Source organism: Danio rerio, chromosome 14 (genome assembly GCF_049306965.1).
Source record: "Danio rerio strain Tuebingen ecotype United States chromosome 14, GRCz12tu, whole genome shotgun sequence".
NCBI lineage: Eukaryota > Metazoa > Chordata > Actinopteri > Cypriniformes > Danionidae > Danio > Danio rerio.
This window is the reverse complement of record NC_133189.1, coordinates 49,877,825-49,897,863: the sequence shown is the minus strand read 5'-3', so window position 1 is coordinate 49,897,863 and position 20,039 is coordinate 49,877,825. Positions and strand designations below refer to the sequence as shown.

Genomic DNA, 20,039 nt, shown 5'->3' with positions numbered 1-20,039 from the left:
TATGTATTGCTTGTATATTCTATCTTGTATATGTATTGTTTGTATATTCTATCTTTTATTGTTTATTGTTGTGTAAATGTTTGTTGGACCAAAATGTGTAAGTCAATGTGTTAATAATAAAATAATGAAGAAATAATAATAAACAAAATTAAAGGAAATAAATAACTAAAAAATAAAGGTATACAAAAAATAACTAAAACTAGCAAATCCATCAATGAAACAAACTCAAAATAAAAACGACACTTAACACACTTAACACAAGCTAACGTAATTTGTTCATGTTGTCCCAATACAAATCCATTGTGTGGAACCCCACATTTCTTTACAGTGTATATTCAATTTAAGTATATTAAAATTATATTAATATACAACATTATTAGCCCTTCTGGGAAATTTCCTATTATTAGATTTTTTTTCCCATCATTTGATTTTATTATATTTTTATTTTTAACTAATGTCTAATTACCCTAATTTGCCTCTTTAAGCTAATCAACCTATGCTTAAGCCTTTAAATTATATATTTATAGTGTAAATTAATTGTTTAATTTATAGTGTAAATAGAAATGCATACACAAAATAAAAAAGTTTTACTAAACTAAAACTAACAAAAGCATTAACGAAACGAAACTAGAGAACAAAATAGTATCAAAATAAGAAATAGGGCTGCACAATATATGGTTTGAGCATTGTTATCGCAATGTGTGCAAATCTGCAATTTTCACATCGCAGGATCAGCAATGTCAAGTTCACCACATACGATTTTCATTTGAATGTCTTTTTAAGACCCGTGACTGTGTAAGATTAAGGCAAACGTAAACTAAGAGGTTATAAAGGTATATAAAGCAAAATTTACGATATTTAATTATTCATACAATGAAAACTAAACACTTTTATTTTATATACACAACTGTTACAGTTGAAGTCAGAATTATTAGTCCTCCTGAATTATTAGCCCTCCTGTTTATTTTTTCCCCAATTTCTGTTTCACAGAGAAAAAGATTTTTCTACACATTTCTAAACATAAAAGTTTTAATAACTGATTTCTAATAACTGATTTATTTTATTTTTGCCATAATGACAGTAATTAGGCAAGTTATTGTATGACGATGGTTTGTTTAATAGACAATCGAAAAAAATCTAGCTTAAAGGGGCTAATAATATTGTCTTTAAATGGTTTTTAAAATGGTGTTTAAAAATTAAAAAATGCTTTTATTTTAGCCAAAATAAAACAAATAAGACTTTCTCCAGAAGAAAAAATATTATCAGACATACTGTAAAAAATTTCCTTGCTCTGTTAAACATTATTTCGGAAATATAAAAAAAAAAAATTCAAGGGGGGGCTAATAATTCTGACTTCAACTGTATATTAGCAGTCAGTTTTTATCCAATTTCGTGCAGCCCTATAAGAACCCATTTAAAATGCAAAACGATAATAACCTTGTTGATGATACATGAGTAAAGTCAGACATCTTTTGCACTGTAACATAAAACCTAGTGGCCTTGCTTAGCCTTCGCTCACCTTGGCTTGTTCTGGGAGTCACCGGAGCCAAACCATCCTCTACGTCTGCCCTCAACAGGCGCAGAGACCTGGCCCTGCTCCGGCTTGGCTGGAAGAGAGTCACTCCTTCCGCTAGAAAATAGAGTTTTCCTCAGCTTTTTTCCTTTGTCCAGCACGTCCACAGCTCCAGCAGCCTGCACTGGTTTTCCGTCTACAATGGTGGACCCTTGGGTTTGGCTTTGAGCTGCATTTGTCTCCAAATCCTCCTTCTTACTCTTGTCAATGGACCAGCGTCTGCCATCGCTCTTCTGCGAGTCCTCACCGCGCCGGGTCAGGTTTTGGAGAGATCTTGAAAGGGGCGCACATTTCTCGAGGAGTGAGCGTTTGGCCGGGATGGCGCTTGGACTTTTTGGGCTGACAGGCTCAGATGAGTAAATATGGCTTCCGTTGATGCACAGGGTAGATTGGGAGAGGTTTTCCACCGCTGGGCTGGGACGAGGAACACATGTGATCTTACTGGCTTCATCGCTGTGCGCACGTTTGTGGGTCATCACTTTACAGACAGAGGAGAGAAAAGATACAGGCAAGGATCAGTATGTGTCAACCAGACATTGGAGTGTGTACATAATGAACAGCTTTTTCACACACAATTACAGTAATTACTATAAATTACTAGACGTTTCTAGAAAATACTAATCCTCCTTGAGTAGGGCTTATGAGGGAGATCAGAATCAGCTCTGACATAGAGAATAACTCCCTTTAGAGTGATTTTTGTGCTTTGTAATTTTCTTATTGTTAAACACTTAAGATAAAACCCAAGTGGACAAAAGGCCAATCAGAACACAAAGCAGACTGTTGCGTGACTCACGAGGCACGCCCTCATCATTTGCATGTACTTTAGCTCAAGTGTTTTACGTCATTCTGACCTGAAGAGAAGCTGTCATCAGGGGCTTCGTGTATCAATGCTGCGTACATACAAAAACTTTCAACAGGCTCATTCTGAAAACAGTCCTGTGGATGTTTCTGGAGACTGCGAATTATATAGCTGGAGGTATGTATGGCTGCTATTTATTTTTTTAAGCGAATGCTACGTGGCGGTATGATGCTGTTTCTTTTGGCGCTTACTGGCTGACCGCTTCCCTCTGTGTGGAGGGCTTTCCCGCTGCAAGCAGTTTGTCCAGTTAACTCGTTGTGTACGTTGGTGGACTTGAGACACAAAGAGGAGTTGACGACGACGACTGGGTTCAAGTCCGGGGAAGAGTGGTATTAGAAATCAGGTAAGACAAAAACAGATTCCGAAAAATTAAATGAATGAGTAAATAACAGGGTAAGAATGTGGTAAAATCCGGATGGCTTTTGTAAACCATCGGTTGGGTTTAGGGAAGTAAGCAGGTGGGTGGGTCAATCGGTAAAATTGGTTGGGTTTAGGAAAGAAGGAGGGTGGATCAGTCGATTGGCCGGTCGCCCAGTCAATCATTCAGTCAATCAGCAGAGATGCAACGACTAACCGATTTCACTATTAACCGCGATTTAATCCGTCACGGTTAATTAATCGTAAAGTATTCTCAACACCGTGTTTCTGCATGGAACAAAACTGCTGCCACTAAACTAAGTTATGCCAACTGTTTGCTAGCTCAAAGTTCTAAGCTTGTACATCGAGGATAATACGCACTCACACTGGATTAACTATGGCCGAGGCTATTAACTAAGGGCCGTTCATATATTGCTTCTTTTGTGCGCGCAAATTCATTAATTCTAATACAGGCGTGCGACTTGCATGCTCATATTATGAGCGACACGCACGCAGCACAACACGCGACGAGCGTACCGCGAGTCACGTGACAAGAACTGACAGATTAGCTTCATACTTTGTATGGAATATACACATTTCTACATCAGAGGTAAAGAAAAATACAAATCGAAAAATACTAACAATTTTTGCAATATAGTTGATCAAAAGGTTCAGCAGCATTTGACTACATTTGTTCTCTTTAAAACGAAGATACTTAGCGAGTTTGAAGCTTAAATTTACATTAGACAAACAAAATTTTTATTACAAATGTTTGTTTTTATTTAATTATTTACTTATTTATTGTTCAGTGTAAAATTGTTATATACGTTTAAATGCCAAAAACAAATGAGCTATTGTTTGTTTTTTGTGCTGTGTTAATTGGTTACTGAGTAGCAATAGTCAACACTTTAAAATATAATAAGTTTTCATGTGATTTACTAAACTAGTAGTGTTTTGAAATGAATAAATGCATAATAATCGTTATAACCGTGAAACCGTGATTATTTCGCAGACTATAATCGTACAATTAAAATCTAAAATCGTTGCATGCCTAGTCAACAGCGGCTTCTGGTGGGTTTAAGCGAGAACAGCGCATGTGCGAACATCACTCGAGACATTTCAGATACGAATAAGCGCACACAGTAGCCTCTCGCGGATTCGCGAAAAACAAACACTGCAAAAACACGTACCTCCCGGGACATATTTCACAGTCTCCAGAAACGTCCATGGGACTACATTTTTAGAATGAGCCTGGGTTGAAACCTTTGCATACGCCAGATTTCACGCTCATGTTTGGATTTACTAACGATGAAATTAACGTGAGAATGTGCATTGATCCATGCCAACTTTATGCCTGGCATTTCTGGTGTGTGTTTGTTTTATTTCCATTGGCGACTCCTAGAGGCAATTGTGTTAAATTGCACACTACAAAGTATCTTTGAGCTGTGCAATGGCAGCTGTATGGGACGGGATTATCAGCATGTCTAGCAGGTATATAAGGTTTCCATACCATGCAGTTGACCAGCCAAACATTTAAGCGCAATTTGCAGCGATCGCCGCTTTTCCCAATGTAATCGGAGTGATTGACTGCACACACATTGCTATAAAGGTGCCATCTGAAGACGAATTTGCATACGCGAATGGGAAATTTTCCATTCAATAAATGTGCAAATAATATGTGATGCTCAAATGCTCTTAACAAGTATTGTGGCAAGGTGGCCTTGGTCAACCCATGATTCATTCATCCTCACAAATAGCATGGTTGGGATGAAGCTCCAAGGTGGCAGGCACTCGGTCAGTTGTAGAGTGGGCGATTGGGCAGCTGAAATGCCAGTGGGTGCTGCTATAACCCCCTAACAAAGTGTTCCTCTAATACATCTGTGTCTCCCACAGACACGGATACTACTCCAGACAGTAAAGTGTCACCCACAATTGAGGCAACTCTCTCCTCAAAGGGTGTTAGTTCAGCATCCCCTGTTGCCCTGCCGGTTCGGTCCACACTTTGACAGTGCGTTACTGTTCTCCTCTTAACCTGCACATTTACATCGGACCATTTCTTTTTTAATTCACTCACAGTGCGATGTTCAGACCCCACTGCGTTAACTGCGTCAGCTAAACTCTCCCACTCTATTTTTTTCTTTTGTTATTAATTCCGGATGACAAACTTGCAAAAACCACAGTTTTTCTCTGGTCTATCTCCGATAGGAGCCCCTCCAATTCACATTCTGCGAAGTTTCTCTTCTTGCTTGCTTTTTCGTTTGGTTTTGCCAAAGTGGAGTCATTACCATAATTATACGAGGGATAAGGCAGGGAGGGGTTTTGCGGTTGTGCACGTGAACTCATTTTCAAGTTAATTTGGATGTAGCGACAGCTATATTTTGTATGAAAAATAATATGATAATAGTCTCACCTTAATACCTATAAAATATTTAAATTATTTCACTAGTGCTTAGTTAAGATACATTAATAGATGCCAGATAAATAATATTTTAAAATGTTATTTTCATTTTTGAAGTTTAAAACTCTGCCACAAGGTACAAACAGTGATTTTGACACCTAAAAGGAGGTTGAATAATATAAAAAATATATAATAGAAAGCTATTACATTTTTAAAAAGTAAGTTTTATTATTAGTTTGACAAAGAAAAAGGATTTTGAACAAAATGATATATATTTTGGATATATGATCAAAGGACATAAAAGTTGAAGAATTACCCATAAACACATTTAAAGCATTTACTTTAATCAGCACTATTGAAATGTGGAGACTTTCAACCAGAACAACAAAGAATATTTCTGTTCACAATCACCTACTGTACCTTTAACTTAAAGGTTCAGGACACACTGGAGAACTTTTTTTTATATATTAACAGATTTGTGTGTGTTGAGCATCAGTTAAGACAATGTTAGCACCTGTCAGCTTTAATTGTGGGGGAAACTGGATAATTTTGAGCTTTTGTCAGCTAATTTCAGCTTCCGGGTTTAAATTGATTTTTGGGGCGGATCAAAATCGGCGACGTAGCGCAGTACTGCAAGTGCAATGGTGACGCGTCGGTTTCTCATAATTATTCATAGCGGAGTTTTCTTATCCTATGAGAAGAGCCGGCTGCTTAATTATTCATGAGACCTGCCAGACCTGCCAGAGTCAAGCCCGAGCTGAGACACGGACCCAAGCACCCAGTTTTTAGCTGTTCATAAAGGCTCATATGCGTTTGTTTCCATGATCCACGGGGTTTGTTGCATGTTTTCCCCCGCGATCTTGTCAGGGCCGATCATACGATATAGCTGTGTGTGTGCTGCTAGCATTTTTGTCGGGAGAGCAGCACGAGAATTAGAGAATGGCGGACGCTGTCTTTTATCAGGAGTTCATTCACATTCAGACACATCACTGTGCTGCTGTGTTTGCCTAAATCCTCCAGATTACCAGCAGGGCTAATGGTTAAAATAGACAGGTAAGGAGACCTGCTGCACTGAGTCTGCTGGATACGGGGATTGAGGGAGAAGTTCTCATTTATAGGGTTTACATGAACACACATCTTTATAATGATATAAATTGTGGTTGTCTGTATATGAAATTACGAATAACAAATGTAGCAGGGCATTAAATCACTGTTCATTTCTTTGCATTTTACTTTGTAAACTATAAACTCACGGTTTGTCTCATTTTGTGAGCTAACTGACAACAACAGTTGTTCGTTCCCCTTCTCCCCTGCTGGCTACGCCCACTCCTGCCTGACGCTCGCGGAGCTCCACGCCCATTAATCATGCATCTTTTGAAAATATTCTGAAGTAGACTTTAAACGAAAGTGCGAGGTGTCATGGCCCTTTAAAGAAATGAGCAAATCCAAAGAATCAGCTTTGAATCATTTGAATCGATGCACCTTTAAAAAATAATCCTTATGAATTTATCATTAGTGTGTAATCTCTTACAGTAGATACGACTGACCTTTTATCGCTTCCTCAGTGTCCATGCGGAAGGGCTCCATGACTCTGCTGCTGTAAATCGGTGTTCTGGGAATCTCCACCGGGATGAATGGATCCCCAGCAGACGACGCCATGCTGCTGTCTGACGCCAGCGATGAACAAGAGCGTGTGTCTGAATTCTTGCGCAGTTTCCCCTTTAGAAAGAAGTCTTTGACCTTACTCCGGTGTTCTTCCACCCCGTCTTCTTCACTCGCCTCATAAGATCCACCATCTCCAGCAAACGGTGGACCCACAGACCCGGACAGAGCGGCGTAGCGGCCGGGCAGGATAGCAGAGGAGGACTCCACATCCCTCTTTTTCCCAGTGACGCGGTCCTTCAGCTTGCCGAATGCAGAGCGAGGCTTGTCCTTTACGGTCAGGTCGTACATGCTGGCGGTCATGTTGTTGCGGGTGAACTGGATGGTGACCTGTAGCTCTCCTCGCTCTTTCTCCTTTCGGCCAGCCTTGGAGTGCAGCTTGAGCCACCTTAAATACAAGAAGATCAAATCAACAACATTGAAGGGTATTTTAAGTTTTTTACAAGTTTGTAGTCAGAGTGATTATTTTTAATTATCTTGAAAGAAGTCGCTCAGGCTCATCGAGGCTGTTATTAAAAATATTCCTATCATACAAAGCTCAATTGTCAACATTAATAAAAAGTTGTTTGTTAAAATAGTTTTTTAACAAAAAAAAAAAGTGTTATTATATTGCCCTTGTTCAGTGTTTGTGTGTCTGTGAAAGCGTCATGCCAGAGTGGAGCTCATTAATATTCATGACCGACCCAAATATGGTCAATGTGGACATTTTCATTTTAAGTTATTTAAAGTTTAAGTTTTAAAGTTTAAAAAAAAAAATCATCTTGAAAGAAGACTCTCATGCTCACTGAGGCTGCTTATATTTAATAAATACATCACAAAACAGTAATATTGAGTTACATTATTACAATTTATTAAAATATTCCTGTCACACAAAGATCAATTGTCACCATTAATAAAAATAGTTGTTTGTTAAAATAGTTTTCTGACAAATTAAGTATTATTATATTGCCCTTGGGCGTGGCAGAGGCGCAGTAATTAGTGCTGTCGCCTCACAGCAAGAAGGTCGCTGGTTCGAACCTCGGCTCAGTTGGCGTTTCTGTGTGGAGTTTGCATGTTCTCCCTGCCTTCGCGTGGGTTTCCTCCGGGTGCTCCGGTTTCCCCCACAGTCCAAAGACATGCGGTGCAGGTGAATTGGGTAGGCTAAATTGTCCGTAGTGTATGAGTGTGTTTGTGTGTGAATGTGTGTGTGGATGTTTCCCAGAGATGGGTTGCGGCTGGAAGGGCATCCGCTGCGTAAAAAAACTTGCTGGATAAGTTGGCGGTTCATTCCACTGTGGCGACCCCGGATTAAAAAAGGGACTAAGCCGACAAGAAAATGAATGAATGAATGAATGAATATATTGCCCTTGTTCAACATACATCATGCTGTGTGTGTGCATGTGAGAGCTTCACGCCAGAGTGGAGCTCATTAATATTCATGACCGATCTAAATATGGTAAATATGGATATTTTATTTTAAGTTTTTTATTTTAAGTTTGAGGTTAGTGTAATTTTTTTAAATCATCTTGAAAAAAAGTCTCTCATGCTCATTGAGGCTCTTTATATTTAATGAAAACACAACAAAACAGTAATATTGTATAACATTTTTACAATTTATTAAAATGTTCCTGTCATACAAATCTGAATTATCACCATTAATAAAAATAGTTATTTGATAAAATAGTTTTTTGACTCTGTAAGTAATATTATATAGCCCGTGTTCAGCATACATCATGCTGTGTGTGTGTGAGTGTGTCTGTGAGAGCTTCATGTTAGAGTTGAGCTCATTAATATTCACAACCGATGCAAATATGGTCAATATGAACCTTCTTATTTTAAGTTTAAGGTCAGTGGGATTTTTTTAAAATCATCTTGAAAAAAGTCTGTGGCTCGGTGGCGCAGTGCGTAGTGCTGTCGCCTCACAGCAAAAAGCTCACTGGTTCGAGCCCCAGCTGGGTCAGTTGGCATTTCTGTATGGAGTTTGCATATTCTCCCCGTGTTCATGTGGGTTTACTCCGGGTGCTCCGGTTTCCCCCACGAGTCCAGAAACATGTGGTATAGGTGAATTGGGTAATCTAAAATTGTCCGAAGTGTATGTGTGGTTGTTTCCCAGTGGTTGCAGCTGGAAGGGCATGCGCTGCAAAAAACATATGCTGAATAAGCTAGTGGTTCATTCCGCTGTGTTGACCCCAGATTAATAAAGCCACTAAGCCAAAAATGAATGAATGAATGAATGAATGAATGAATGAATGAATGAATGAATGAATGCCCTTGTTCAGCGTACATCACGCTGTGTGTGAGTGTATCCGTGAGAGCTTCACACCAGAGTGGAGGTCATTAATATTCATGAACGGTCCAAATATGGTCAATATGGACCTTCTTTTTTATTAATTCATTTCCTTTTTGGCTTAGTCCCTTTATTAACCTGGGGTCGCCACAGCGAAATAAACCGTCAACTTATCCAGCATACATTTTACGCAGTGGATGCCCTTCCAGCTGCAACCCATCACTGGGAAACACCCATACACACTCATTCACACACATACACTATGGACAATTTAGCTTAGCCAGTTCACCTATACCACATGTTGTTGGACTTGTGGGGGAAACTGGAGCTCCTGGAGGAAACCCACACGAACACAGGCAGAACATGCAAAGTCCACACAGAAATACCAACTGACCCAGCTGGGTCTCAAACCAGCATCCTTCTTGCTGAGGTGATTGTGCTACCCACTGTGCCACTGTGCTGCCAGATATTCTTCTTATTTTAAGGTATTTAAAGTCAGTTAGATTTTGAGGTCAGTGTGATTTACAAAAAAAAAAAATCTTAATAGACGTGTGAACACAATGGGACAGATTAGATTCAGTATGTCTTGCAGTGAGGGGGTTTTCCGGTCTCTGATCTCTGATGATGCTAAACATCAAAGTGTGTGAGAATGGTTACGTCACTAGTTCTCGTGACCAGGTGCTGATTTAATGATTTAGTACCGTTATCTGAAGGGACTGTCTTGGCTAGAGCTGACAGTGGGGGTGAACTCCTGCCTCATCCTGCTGTTACTGTCATTTAAACATGTCACTTCCGACAACTGTGTCAACATCTCTAATGGCGCTCTGTGAAATGCCTATAAAATAAGTCAGACTTTAAAGACTGCAGAGCTGCCAAGAAGTTCTCTATAAAGTGTCCTGCATAACAATACATCCAGAATGAGGATCAATATATTCCTACATTATACACTAATTCCATATCATGATTATTGTGACTAAAATTCATAAAATAAATTATCAATGTTATCACAGTTTTGTTAAAACTAACAGAAAACGCAAAAAAAACAAAACAAAAGCCATGCACACTTATTGCCCCAAGTTTGGAATTTGAAAATGAATTGACAGCTAATATTTGCAGCGTTGTGTAAACATGGATCCCTGCATAGTGGATTTTTTTGTACTTGAATTTGTGTTATTTTATGTTTTTAGAATATTGCATTAAGCTTCTTTATAAAAGCTTGTGTGATTTAACGAAGTGTGTTACGGTGGCTCGGTAGTTAGGACTGTCGCCTCACAGTAACAAAGTTGAACAAAGTTTGAGTCAGTTGGCATTTGATAAGCAAAATAATCTTGTTTTTCAATTTGTGATAAGATGATTTTGCTTACCCCATTGGCTGATTATTTCGCTTGATTTAAGGAAAAACTCACTTCATTTTGGCATATTATTTCTTAAAACAAGACAATATGGTTTGCTTGTCTAGAAAATGCTTCTTGATTTAAGAACTTTTAGATATTTGGACTAGAAACAAGACAAAAAAATCTAAGTAAAAAAATTATAATCAATAAACTCAAAAAACTCAATCACAATGTTAAAGAATTTAGTGTGAGTTATCAAAATCACTATACAATTTTAATAATAAATGAAATTTTGAAACGGTAATAATAAAATTGTACAGTGGTTTACCTTGAAACCAGTAATGGTGACAACTGGGGCTGTATGATGCAGGGAAATATTTTAATATGTGTCATTGATGTTGAGTATTATGATAACAATATGTCTTACGATATAAAATTTCCCGAGAAAAATGCTATTTTTATTAGCTATTTTTAAAAATCATTTATTTATTTAATAATATTAAAATAAACAGGTAAAATATATCTTTTCAGATCTAATTACTTCTAATTCACATGAAAACAAGGTGCAAACATTTAGTCTTTAAAACCGCATAATTGAGTGAAAACCTCAGCAGATATTCTGACTCTGATTGGCTGCTTTCATTTTCCTCTCTCGTTTTGACTCCACCCATTAGTGTTTATTTTTAGCTCTGGGTTTACCTTAAGGCTGCTCCAGTCAATAGCAGAACAGCAACCACTGGAGAAGTGGGGTTAAAGATATTAAGTCCCAATCTTATTGGTCAAATTTGCACAATTGATTGCATAAATTGGTCAACTGATGAAGTTTGTTCCTCTGCACTGTCACCACTGGTTTACTTGGTTTTGGGAAGCTGCGCATCGATGGGTTTGCTTTTCAGCGTTTGGACTTTCAGCAGTGAAAATTACACCACACTGAACTGAACTAAACTGAACTTCAAGTTTGAAAACTGGACTTACACAGTTTCAATTCGCTACAACTTCTGCGTTAAGCTGCTTTGACATAATCTACATTGTGAAAGCGCTATACACTGTCAGAAATAAAGGTACGGCAGCTGTCACTGAGGTGGTACCTTTTCGAAAGGTACAAATGTGTGCCTATAAGGTCCATATTAATAACAGAAGGGTCCATATTAGTACCTAAAAAGTACAAAAGTGTTCCTCTTAAAATACTTAGGTACTAATATGGACCCTTAAGGCACAGGTGTCAAACTCAGTTCCAAAAGGGCCGCAGCTCTGCACAGTTTAGTTCCAACCCTAATTAAACACACCTGATCAAACTAATTGAGTCCTTCAGGCTTGTTTGAAACCTACAGGTAAGTGTGTTGGAGCAGGGTTGGAACTAAACTGTGCTGGGCTTCGGCCTTCCAGGAATTGAGTTTGACACCCCTGCCTTAAGGTATTACTACAGACCTTTTAGGTACAAATTTGTTCCTTTTGAAAATGTACCACCCCAATGACAGCTGAGCTTTATTTCTGAGAGTGTAGAAATAACGATGAATTGAATAGAATAAATGTAATTTATCACATCTGTGATATATATATATATATATATATATATATATATATTGCAAATAATATTATAGCGATAATAATAATTTTGCAATATATTGTGCAGCCCTAGTGACAACACCAGCTCTCACTAATGGCCTCTTTCACTTTTCTAACTTACAATTTCCTGCTCTGCACTGAATCATATGGTTTCGACCTGCACTGCGGCACAAACACATGCCGGGGCCTCCTGAACGAATGTTACTGCCTTAGCATGGTGCCGTCCCATTGTCTCTCAGAGAGCCAGTGGTGAAACTATTTCCTCCATTTCCGGTCCACCACTGAGCACCTCATGTGCGCACACGTGCAGAGAGCCAAGACAAACGGCAGAAACTGGAGAGAAAGACGCGCAACTCAGAGCTCAATTAAAGCCAGATGTGCAGAACAGCCTCACGCCTACAATGACATGTGATGAATCAGAGTTAGTGTGTGCAGACCTTTCTCCATACATGAGCTGAAACACAGAGAGGAACACGGCAGTGTTATATTTCACTAGAAAATGAAAGTTTGTCAGGATAAACACTGAATGTTGACTTGGCAATGTTGTTTGCCATGTAACTACAGTAGTCCAGCATATGCCCTCCAGCTCTTTAAGATTTTTTTTAACCTCAACTATAGTGGTACTAGTGGTGTATATATATATATATATATATATATATATATATATATATATATATATATACCAGTCTCCCAGCTTCGTGAATGTCGGTCTGTCACTTATTAATCCGCGGTCTGTAAATGTAGCTTTGTGGATGCTACTGCACTACTTGACTAATAAAATAGCTTCCCTACTGAAACGCTATTTGATTTAGAAAGTAGCGACGCTACCGCCACACTACTGAGAAATGTAGTTAAGCTAGTAGCGTCACTATTTGTAGCGACACTACTGCCCAACACTGTATTTTCTTGTGTTGTGGCAACAACTCTTATAAACAGGGCCAGACGAATCTGCGGACATTTTCTGCTATTTCTGCGGAGACTTTTGGTAAAAATCTGCGGATTTCTGCGGAATAATTTTGGGAGTATCCAGCGGAGTATCATATCTAAAATCTTAATATATACAATAAAAAGTAATAAATTACTGAATAAAAACTTAATAAATTCAGATTTACACATTTACTCAAGTAAATAAACAGAATTAATGATGGGCTAAAAATCAGCGGAATTCTGCGGAAAATCTGCGGAATTCTGCGCGCGCAGATTCTGTGTGGGCCTACTTATAAATTACCTGTTTTTGTTTGCTGTCTGTGACTTTGAAACCAAAATATTCCCATATTACCGACGTCCTGTTTTTCTTTGATATTAATTCACCCGATATTAAGGCTTCTGAAGCAGCAAATGTCATCATCCCACTCGCAAGCGCTTTCTTTTTGTGTGTGTTTGTGTGTGTGTGGGTGGTTATGTGGTCATTCCGCATCATTGCAAGTTCCATTGTGCAACTCTGATTGGGCAGAATGAGAGTGAGCTCACTCAATTGGCTAGTAAGACTATCACACACAGACGGCTGTCACGCATTTGCTCTGGATGGGGAAAATTAAATACATATAATTCATGTTGCAGCCTCTTGCGATTAGCTAATAGCAACATTTTAAATAGCGATTGCGATTAATGGCACAGCCCTATTGACAGTGTTATGAACAACCCAAGTAAATTGTCTTGACAAAGTTGTCATTCCTGCACCTCTTTGTTGCATCATTACAGTCAAGAAATACTTACACTGACACAAGTCTAATCAATATAACAATGAAGCGCATAGTACATATATTATAATTAAATTACAATTCTGTTCGTTAGCCAAACATTATCTGAATTTGAGAGTTGGATGCTGGATCTGAGAATAAGCCAATGTGTTTACTGACTATGAAAGTAACAATGTTATTTTTGCTCAGCATGGCTCACTTCCTCTCTAACTTGTTTACAGAGGCTTCAGCCAAGAGGTCTCCACCTTCCTCTTCTCTTCCTCCCATGACAAATGATTCACTCCTCCTAATGACGCAATTTCATCTATATTAGATGTGCAAAGTCTTAAAACCCTATTTTTCCTACATCCCATGATGCTTCGGGTGAATTATGAGAAGGACTTCTGTTAAACTGTAAACAATCAGTGGAGTGTTTAGCAAAACTGGGTACAATGAAGTGTCATTATTCACCTCATACTCCATCCATCCAATGTTAAAAGGCAAATTATTAGAATTAAGACATTACGGTAACACTTTACATCAAGTATAAATTCTCAATAATAACTAGTGGCTTAAAACCTAGCTATTAGTAAAATATTGACTGTTTATTAGTACTATATAAAATACATATTCTGCATGATTTTATTCTACATCCCTAATCATTACTCATTCCTTAATTTTCCTTCAGCTTACTCCCTTATTCATCAGAGGTCCCCACAGTGGAATGAACCGCCAACTATTCCGACACAATAGGGTTATGTCATACCCCATTGTGGAAATTTTCTTTGATTATTTCAGCCAAAAGGATTGTAAAAAATTGATTTGTTGTACTCTCTTGTTCTCTGCGCTCTAAGTTTACCCAACTATGACGACTTCTGCTGCTGAGAAACGGAAATGTGAAAAGGGTCCGTCATTGATTCTGAAAATTAATGACAACAAATCAAATCATCAATTCATTGGAATGTGCAGATGACGAAAAATGGCTGATAGTGGCTGAGAGTACAGAAACAGTAACAGTGGTGGGGGAAAAGTAAGAGCAAGGGAACATTTTATATTTAATTCATTGATGAAAGTTGTAATTTATTTTTTGCAATCCAAAAAATCAACAACAAAAAAAGCAACCTTTTTATAAACAGTGATGATGATGTGTTTCAATAGTCATGAGCACTATAATTCCTCGAAAGTTGTACATTTGTACATATGTACATTTGAAAAACTATATGTTGTATATCATCTTTGCATCTAATTACAAAACAACTAGTTAATGCTGATGTGAGGTTATTCTAAAGCAGTGTTTATGGGTGTAAGTTTTACATTGCAGTTCTCCAGTAGTGTGCAACTCTGAATATTACTGTACTGTAAAGAAAACAAAAAGACAATAATCTAGAGGTTGGAGAAAGATAATTCAAAAGAGATTGGGCCATTCATATGGATCAGATACTGTATGTCTTGAAACTTCACAAAAAATACCTGAAGCCACATAAGGACCTATCTTAGGACTCTTGGGATTCTTGGGAAGTTTTATGTCTAACAAATACATCGATCTTATTAGGTTTGCAAAATAACAGAGAGTATTGTCATTTCTTGCTTATTTGCTTTATGATGAATAAAAAATAGCCAAACATACATCTGACTTTGTATATAGATCATATATAGCACAACCTAATTATTTAAAATAATTAGTTTCAGTTATTTTGAATGGATGTGGTTCCCCAAACTTAAACCCTAATCCCAAACTGAAATCCCTAACCCTAAACATAATCCAAATTGAAACACCTAACCTGACCCTAACCACAAACTAAAATCCCTTACTCAAAGCATAACCTAAACTAAAACCCCTAACCCCAAACTAAAAACCCTAACCCTTAACATAACCCGAACTGAAACTCGTAACCCCAAACTAAAACCCTTTACCCCAAACATAACCCGAACTGAAACTGCTAACCCAACCCTAACCCCAAACTAAAACCCCTAACCCTAAACATAACCTGAACTGAAACCTCTAACTTAACTTTAACCCCAAACTACAACAGCTAACCCTAAACAGAACCCGAACTGAAACCCCTAATTCCAAAACTAAAACCAAAAACCCTGAACATAACCAAAAGCTAAATTTCTAATCTAACCCTAAACCCAAAATAAAACCTCTAACCTTAAACATAACTCAAACTGAAACCCCATCCCCAAACTTAAACCCCATAACCCTAAACATAACTCAAACTGAAACCCCTGACCCATAACTAAAACCGCTAACCCTAAACATAACTCGAACTGCAACCTCTAACCCAAACCCCAAAACTAACCCCCTAACCCTAAACATAACCCGAACTGAAACCTCTAACCAAACACTAACCCCAAACTAAAACCTCTAACCCCAAACATAACCCGAACTGAAATCCCTAACCCCAAACTCAAACACCCAACTCTAAACATAACCCGAAGTAAAACCCCTAACCACAAACTAAAACCTCTAATGCCAAACATAACTCGAACTGAAACCCCAAACCCCAAACTCAAACCCCTAACCCTAAACATAACCCGAACTAAAACCCCTAAACACAAACTAAAACCTCTAATTCCAAACATAACTCGAACTGAAACCCCTAACCCCAAACTCAAACCCCTAACCCTAAACATAACCCGAAGCAAAACCCCTAACCCCAAACTAAAACCTCTAACCCCAAAAAATATCTCGAACTGAAACCCCTAACCCTAAACATAACCCGAACTGAAACCCCTAATCCCAAAACTAAAACAGCAAACCCTAAATATGACCTGAAGTGAAACCTCTTATCTAACGCAAACCCAAAACTATAACCCCTAACCCCAAACATAACCCTAACCTCAAACTAAATCCCCTAACCTACCCTAACCCCAAACTGAAACCCCTAACCTAACCCAACACTGAAAACATCTAACCCTAAACATAACAAAAAAACAAACCTAACCTAACCTAACCTAACCTCCCCTAACCCCAAACTGAAACCCCTAACCTAACCCAACACTGAAAACATCTAACCCTAAACATAACAAAAAAACAAACCTAACCTAACCTAACCTAACCTAACCTAACCCTAACCACAAACTAAAACCGCTAACACTAAACCTAACTCAAACTGAAACCTCTAAACTAACCCTAACCCAAAATGAAACCCCTAACCTAACCTAATCCTAACCGCAAACTTAAATTATTAACTCTAAACAACCCAAACTGAAACACCCAACCTAACCCTAACCCCAAACTAAAACCCCAAACATAACCCAAATTGAAAACTTTACCCTAAACTCTAACCCCAAACTGGAAGATTAACCCATAATTTAAAATCATATGTAGAAAAAACTGGATGATCAAATAAAAATAGAAACCAAACTCCAGGAATGTTGTGCATGTTACATGAACGCAGTGAAATGTGTGTTTGTTGAACTGGAGTACAGATTGACACACACTGGTACTGCCCTGTGTGACGCATGACTCTGTGCCAGTGATATACGCAATGAGGACTGATCAAGACTAGACGCAGCATGCCCCTCCAAGTATGTTGCTGTTGTTGTGTCTGTTAAAACATATCCCATTACTCTGGTATTCAAAACAGTGTTGGTTTTGCGCTTCCCACGAATCACTGGATTGCTGGTGTGGCTTCGATCACCGTGCATTTGTAAATACTGCATGTGGCATCAGTAATTTAGGCTATCATTTGGTGGCTATCAAAAGATTCTTCCTGCAGTTTGGATTTGTTGTAAATGAGAGTGTCTGTCCAAATGTGAAAAGGGTGCACAGAAATTCTTCAACCCAAAATCACAGGCTCAAGGTTTTTTTTGGCATGAATGTGCCAAATTTCCCAGGACTGTATCAACCGAAACACCAGAAAAACAGTCTATAGTAGTTCCTTGAATTGCATGAAACTGTAAGGGTGTTATTAGCACAAAGCTAGATCTATCTTGAGGCTACACTTTTTCATTATATCATGCTGTCATGTGGGAATGATTGAGAGTCAGTGAAAGAATGCAAAAAATGTTTGTTTTTTGAATATGAATTACTTTTAAGTTTATAGTTTATTTATTTAAATTGCATATGTAATTATGTAAAATGAGTAAATATGTTGTGCACTGTAATTACTTTTTAAAAATAATATAAATTAGGTTTTGTTTGAGTTATTTTAGCATGGTAAATTTTGGAAATGGGAAATTTTGCTTTAGTAACTAGTATTGTAATGCCCTGCGCACTTGCGGTTTTTAAAGAAACCTTTTTGGTGCGTAAATCTTGTCAATACTATTATTTCACAAAACAAAATGAGCATTTACTCACTATTTACTCACCCTCAAGTGGTTGCAAACCCATATCTCAATTTCTTTTGTTAAACACAAAAGCATACTTTTGATACAAAAAGATACTTTTGAAGAAAGCTGAAAATCTGTAACCACTGACATCCATAGCAGGAAATACAAATATATGGAGAACAATAATAGATATTCAGTATGTTTTCAAAATATCTTCTTAAGTGTTCAAGAAACTCAGTAAAGTTTGAAACGAGTAAAGTGAGAGTAAATTATAAACATTTTGGGTGAGATAAACTGCTAAGATCAGGTTTGATTTTTAGCAGGAATGAACAAACGATTAGGGTTGCTATAATTAACTAAAATTATGTCTTTTTTTAATTTCTATTTAATTGAGATATTAAAAACATATTTGTTTACATTTACAAAAATGCTTTTGTACGGTATTACATTATGGTTTAATAATTGATAAATAATAATTTGAAAAAACTGAAAGATATATACAGTAGATAGATAGATAGATAGATGTTAAAAAACAAAACAAAATACTATAAAATAATATAAATGTACAATCAATATTATAAAATGTTTTTAAACAGAAAATTTTAAATTACAAATATTTTTAAAGTAATATGTTCAGCTAACAGACATTGTTTTTAAGATGTTAGTACTGAATATTATCACATTTATAATAAGGTTAATGGCTGTTTGTAACGGGAGGCTTATTAATTGATGCCAACATGAACTGTCATACTCACTCATTTCTAGGACATGTTCCTTCCTGGAAAACTTTGTCGAGCGGAACAATAGTTTGCCCGAGAAACACGTCGAGGCCGATCAGCACGCGGTGCATCACAGTGAACACCAGGTTGCTGCTCCCGGGCGGGTACGCGCTGGTGCCCCCTGCCTCCAGCAGCCCCGGCAGCAGCTCAAACGCGCACTCCTCGCCCCACTGCGGCTCCTCCGCCTTCTCCACCAGGCCGGTGGTGTACTTTTCCTTGCCGACCTGGATGATGGTGTAAACGTAGCGGCTGCCTTGCTTGCCCTTCGTCCGCAGCGCCCGTGCGCGAAGGACGGTCACGTTGACATGCGTCGGCACCCATCGCTGCTCCTCGTCGTCCAAGCTGATCAAAGGCATCCCGTGGCGGCTGTTTGGGGAGATCCTCCCGCAGAATGGCACTTGCGCACTGGATAACTATGCGCCGCCCGCGCCCTTGCGCCTGTCCGCCGCCCGAAGTTGCAGAGAGAGGAGAAATCGCCGCATTATTATTATTGTTATCATTACATATATCCGGCTCTATCAAATCGACGACTGCAGTAATAACGCTGATGATAAATGTGCGATCGTATACTTCAGATGTATTTACCGGAGTGCGCGTCCTGGAGCTTCATCACAACCGATTTTTTGACAACTCACTGCGCTGCTGCTGCGCGGCCCGCCCTCCAACATTTTGTGGGGGCTCCGCAATAAAGTCTCCAGCTGAATTAAAGAGAAAGGCAGCTGAAATCCGCAGTGGTGTCAAAACGCAAGGAAAGCTCTTGCGGAGCTAGTCGCTAGTTTTGAGGCTGGGAGTCAGATGGGGAACGCGCCGTTATTATGAGTGTTGGAAAACTTCACGCTCTTGCAGTTTTGAGGGAATCAAGTAGCGAGCGAATCATTTTGTTCGAACGAATCATTTAACTGAACGAATCGTTCTTGTACTGAAGAATGAGCAACATAAAGCTGCTGCATATGACATTACATTTATACCGCTTTTAAAATGTCAAAAAAGAAATAGAAATAGGCAAATTAAAAAGACTAAAATTAGGCTATGCGTTTAGGCTTCACTATCCAGTGAGGTGACAGGAGTGGATTTGTAAATGGCAAGTGACGCTTAAAGGGATAGTTCACCAAAGCATGAAAATTCTGTCATTATTTACAGGTTTCACTTATTTCAAAATTGTTTGATTCGTCTTTTTCCTTTTGAAATATATTTTAATGATATTTTATTCACATACTCAAGCTACAAGAAAGCAATTTTGGATACTTTTGATCAGGACTGGACTGGGACAAAAAAAAAAAAAAAAAAA

At 38.2% G+C, this 20,039-nt stretch overlaps 1 protein-coding gene across 3 annotated transcripts in view; it reads right to left on the bottom strand.

Annotated features, from left to right (window-relative positions):
- Positions 1-19,572, bottom strand: part of rab11fip5b (RAB11 family interacting protein 5b (class I)) — a 34,674-nt gene extending 15,102 nt beyond the window's left edge. For 2 of the 3 annotated variants that reach the window (XM_017359168.4, XM_073922222.1), the window contains exons 1-3: positions 18,728-19,572; positions 6,735-7,237; positions 1,520-2,051 (exon numbers count right to left, since the gene is read on the bottom strand). In XM_017359168.4, coding sequence (XP_017214657.2) covers positions 1,520-2,051; positions 6,735-7,237; positions 18,728-19,107 — 1,415 coding nt within the window. In that variant the 5' untranslated portion in view covers positions 19,108-19,572. The remainder of the gene's footprint in view (positions 1-1,519; positions 2,052-6,734; positions 7,238-18,727) is intronic. The other variant, XM_073922221.1, reaches the window with a different exon arrangement.
- Positions 19,573-20,039: the final 467 nt, after the last annotated feature.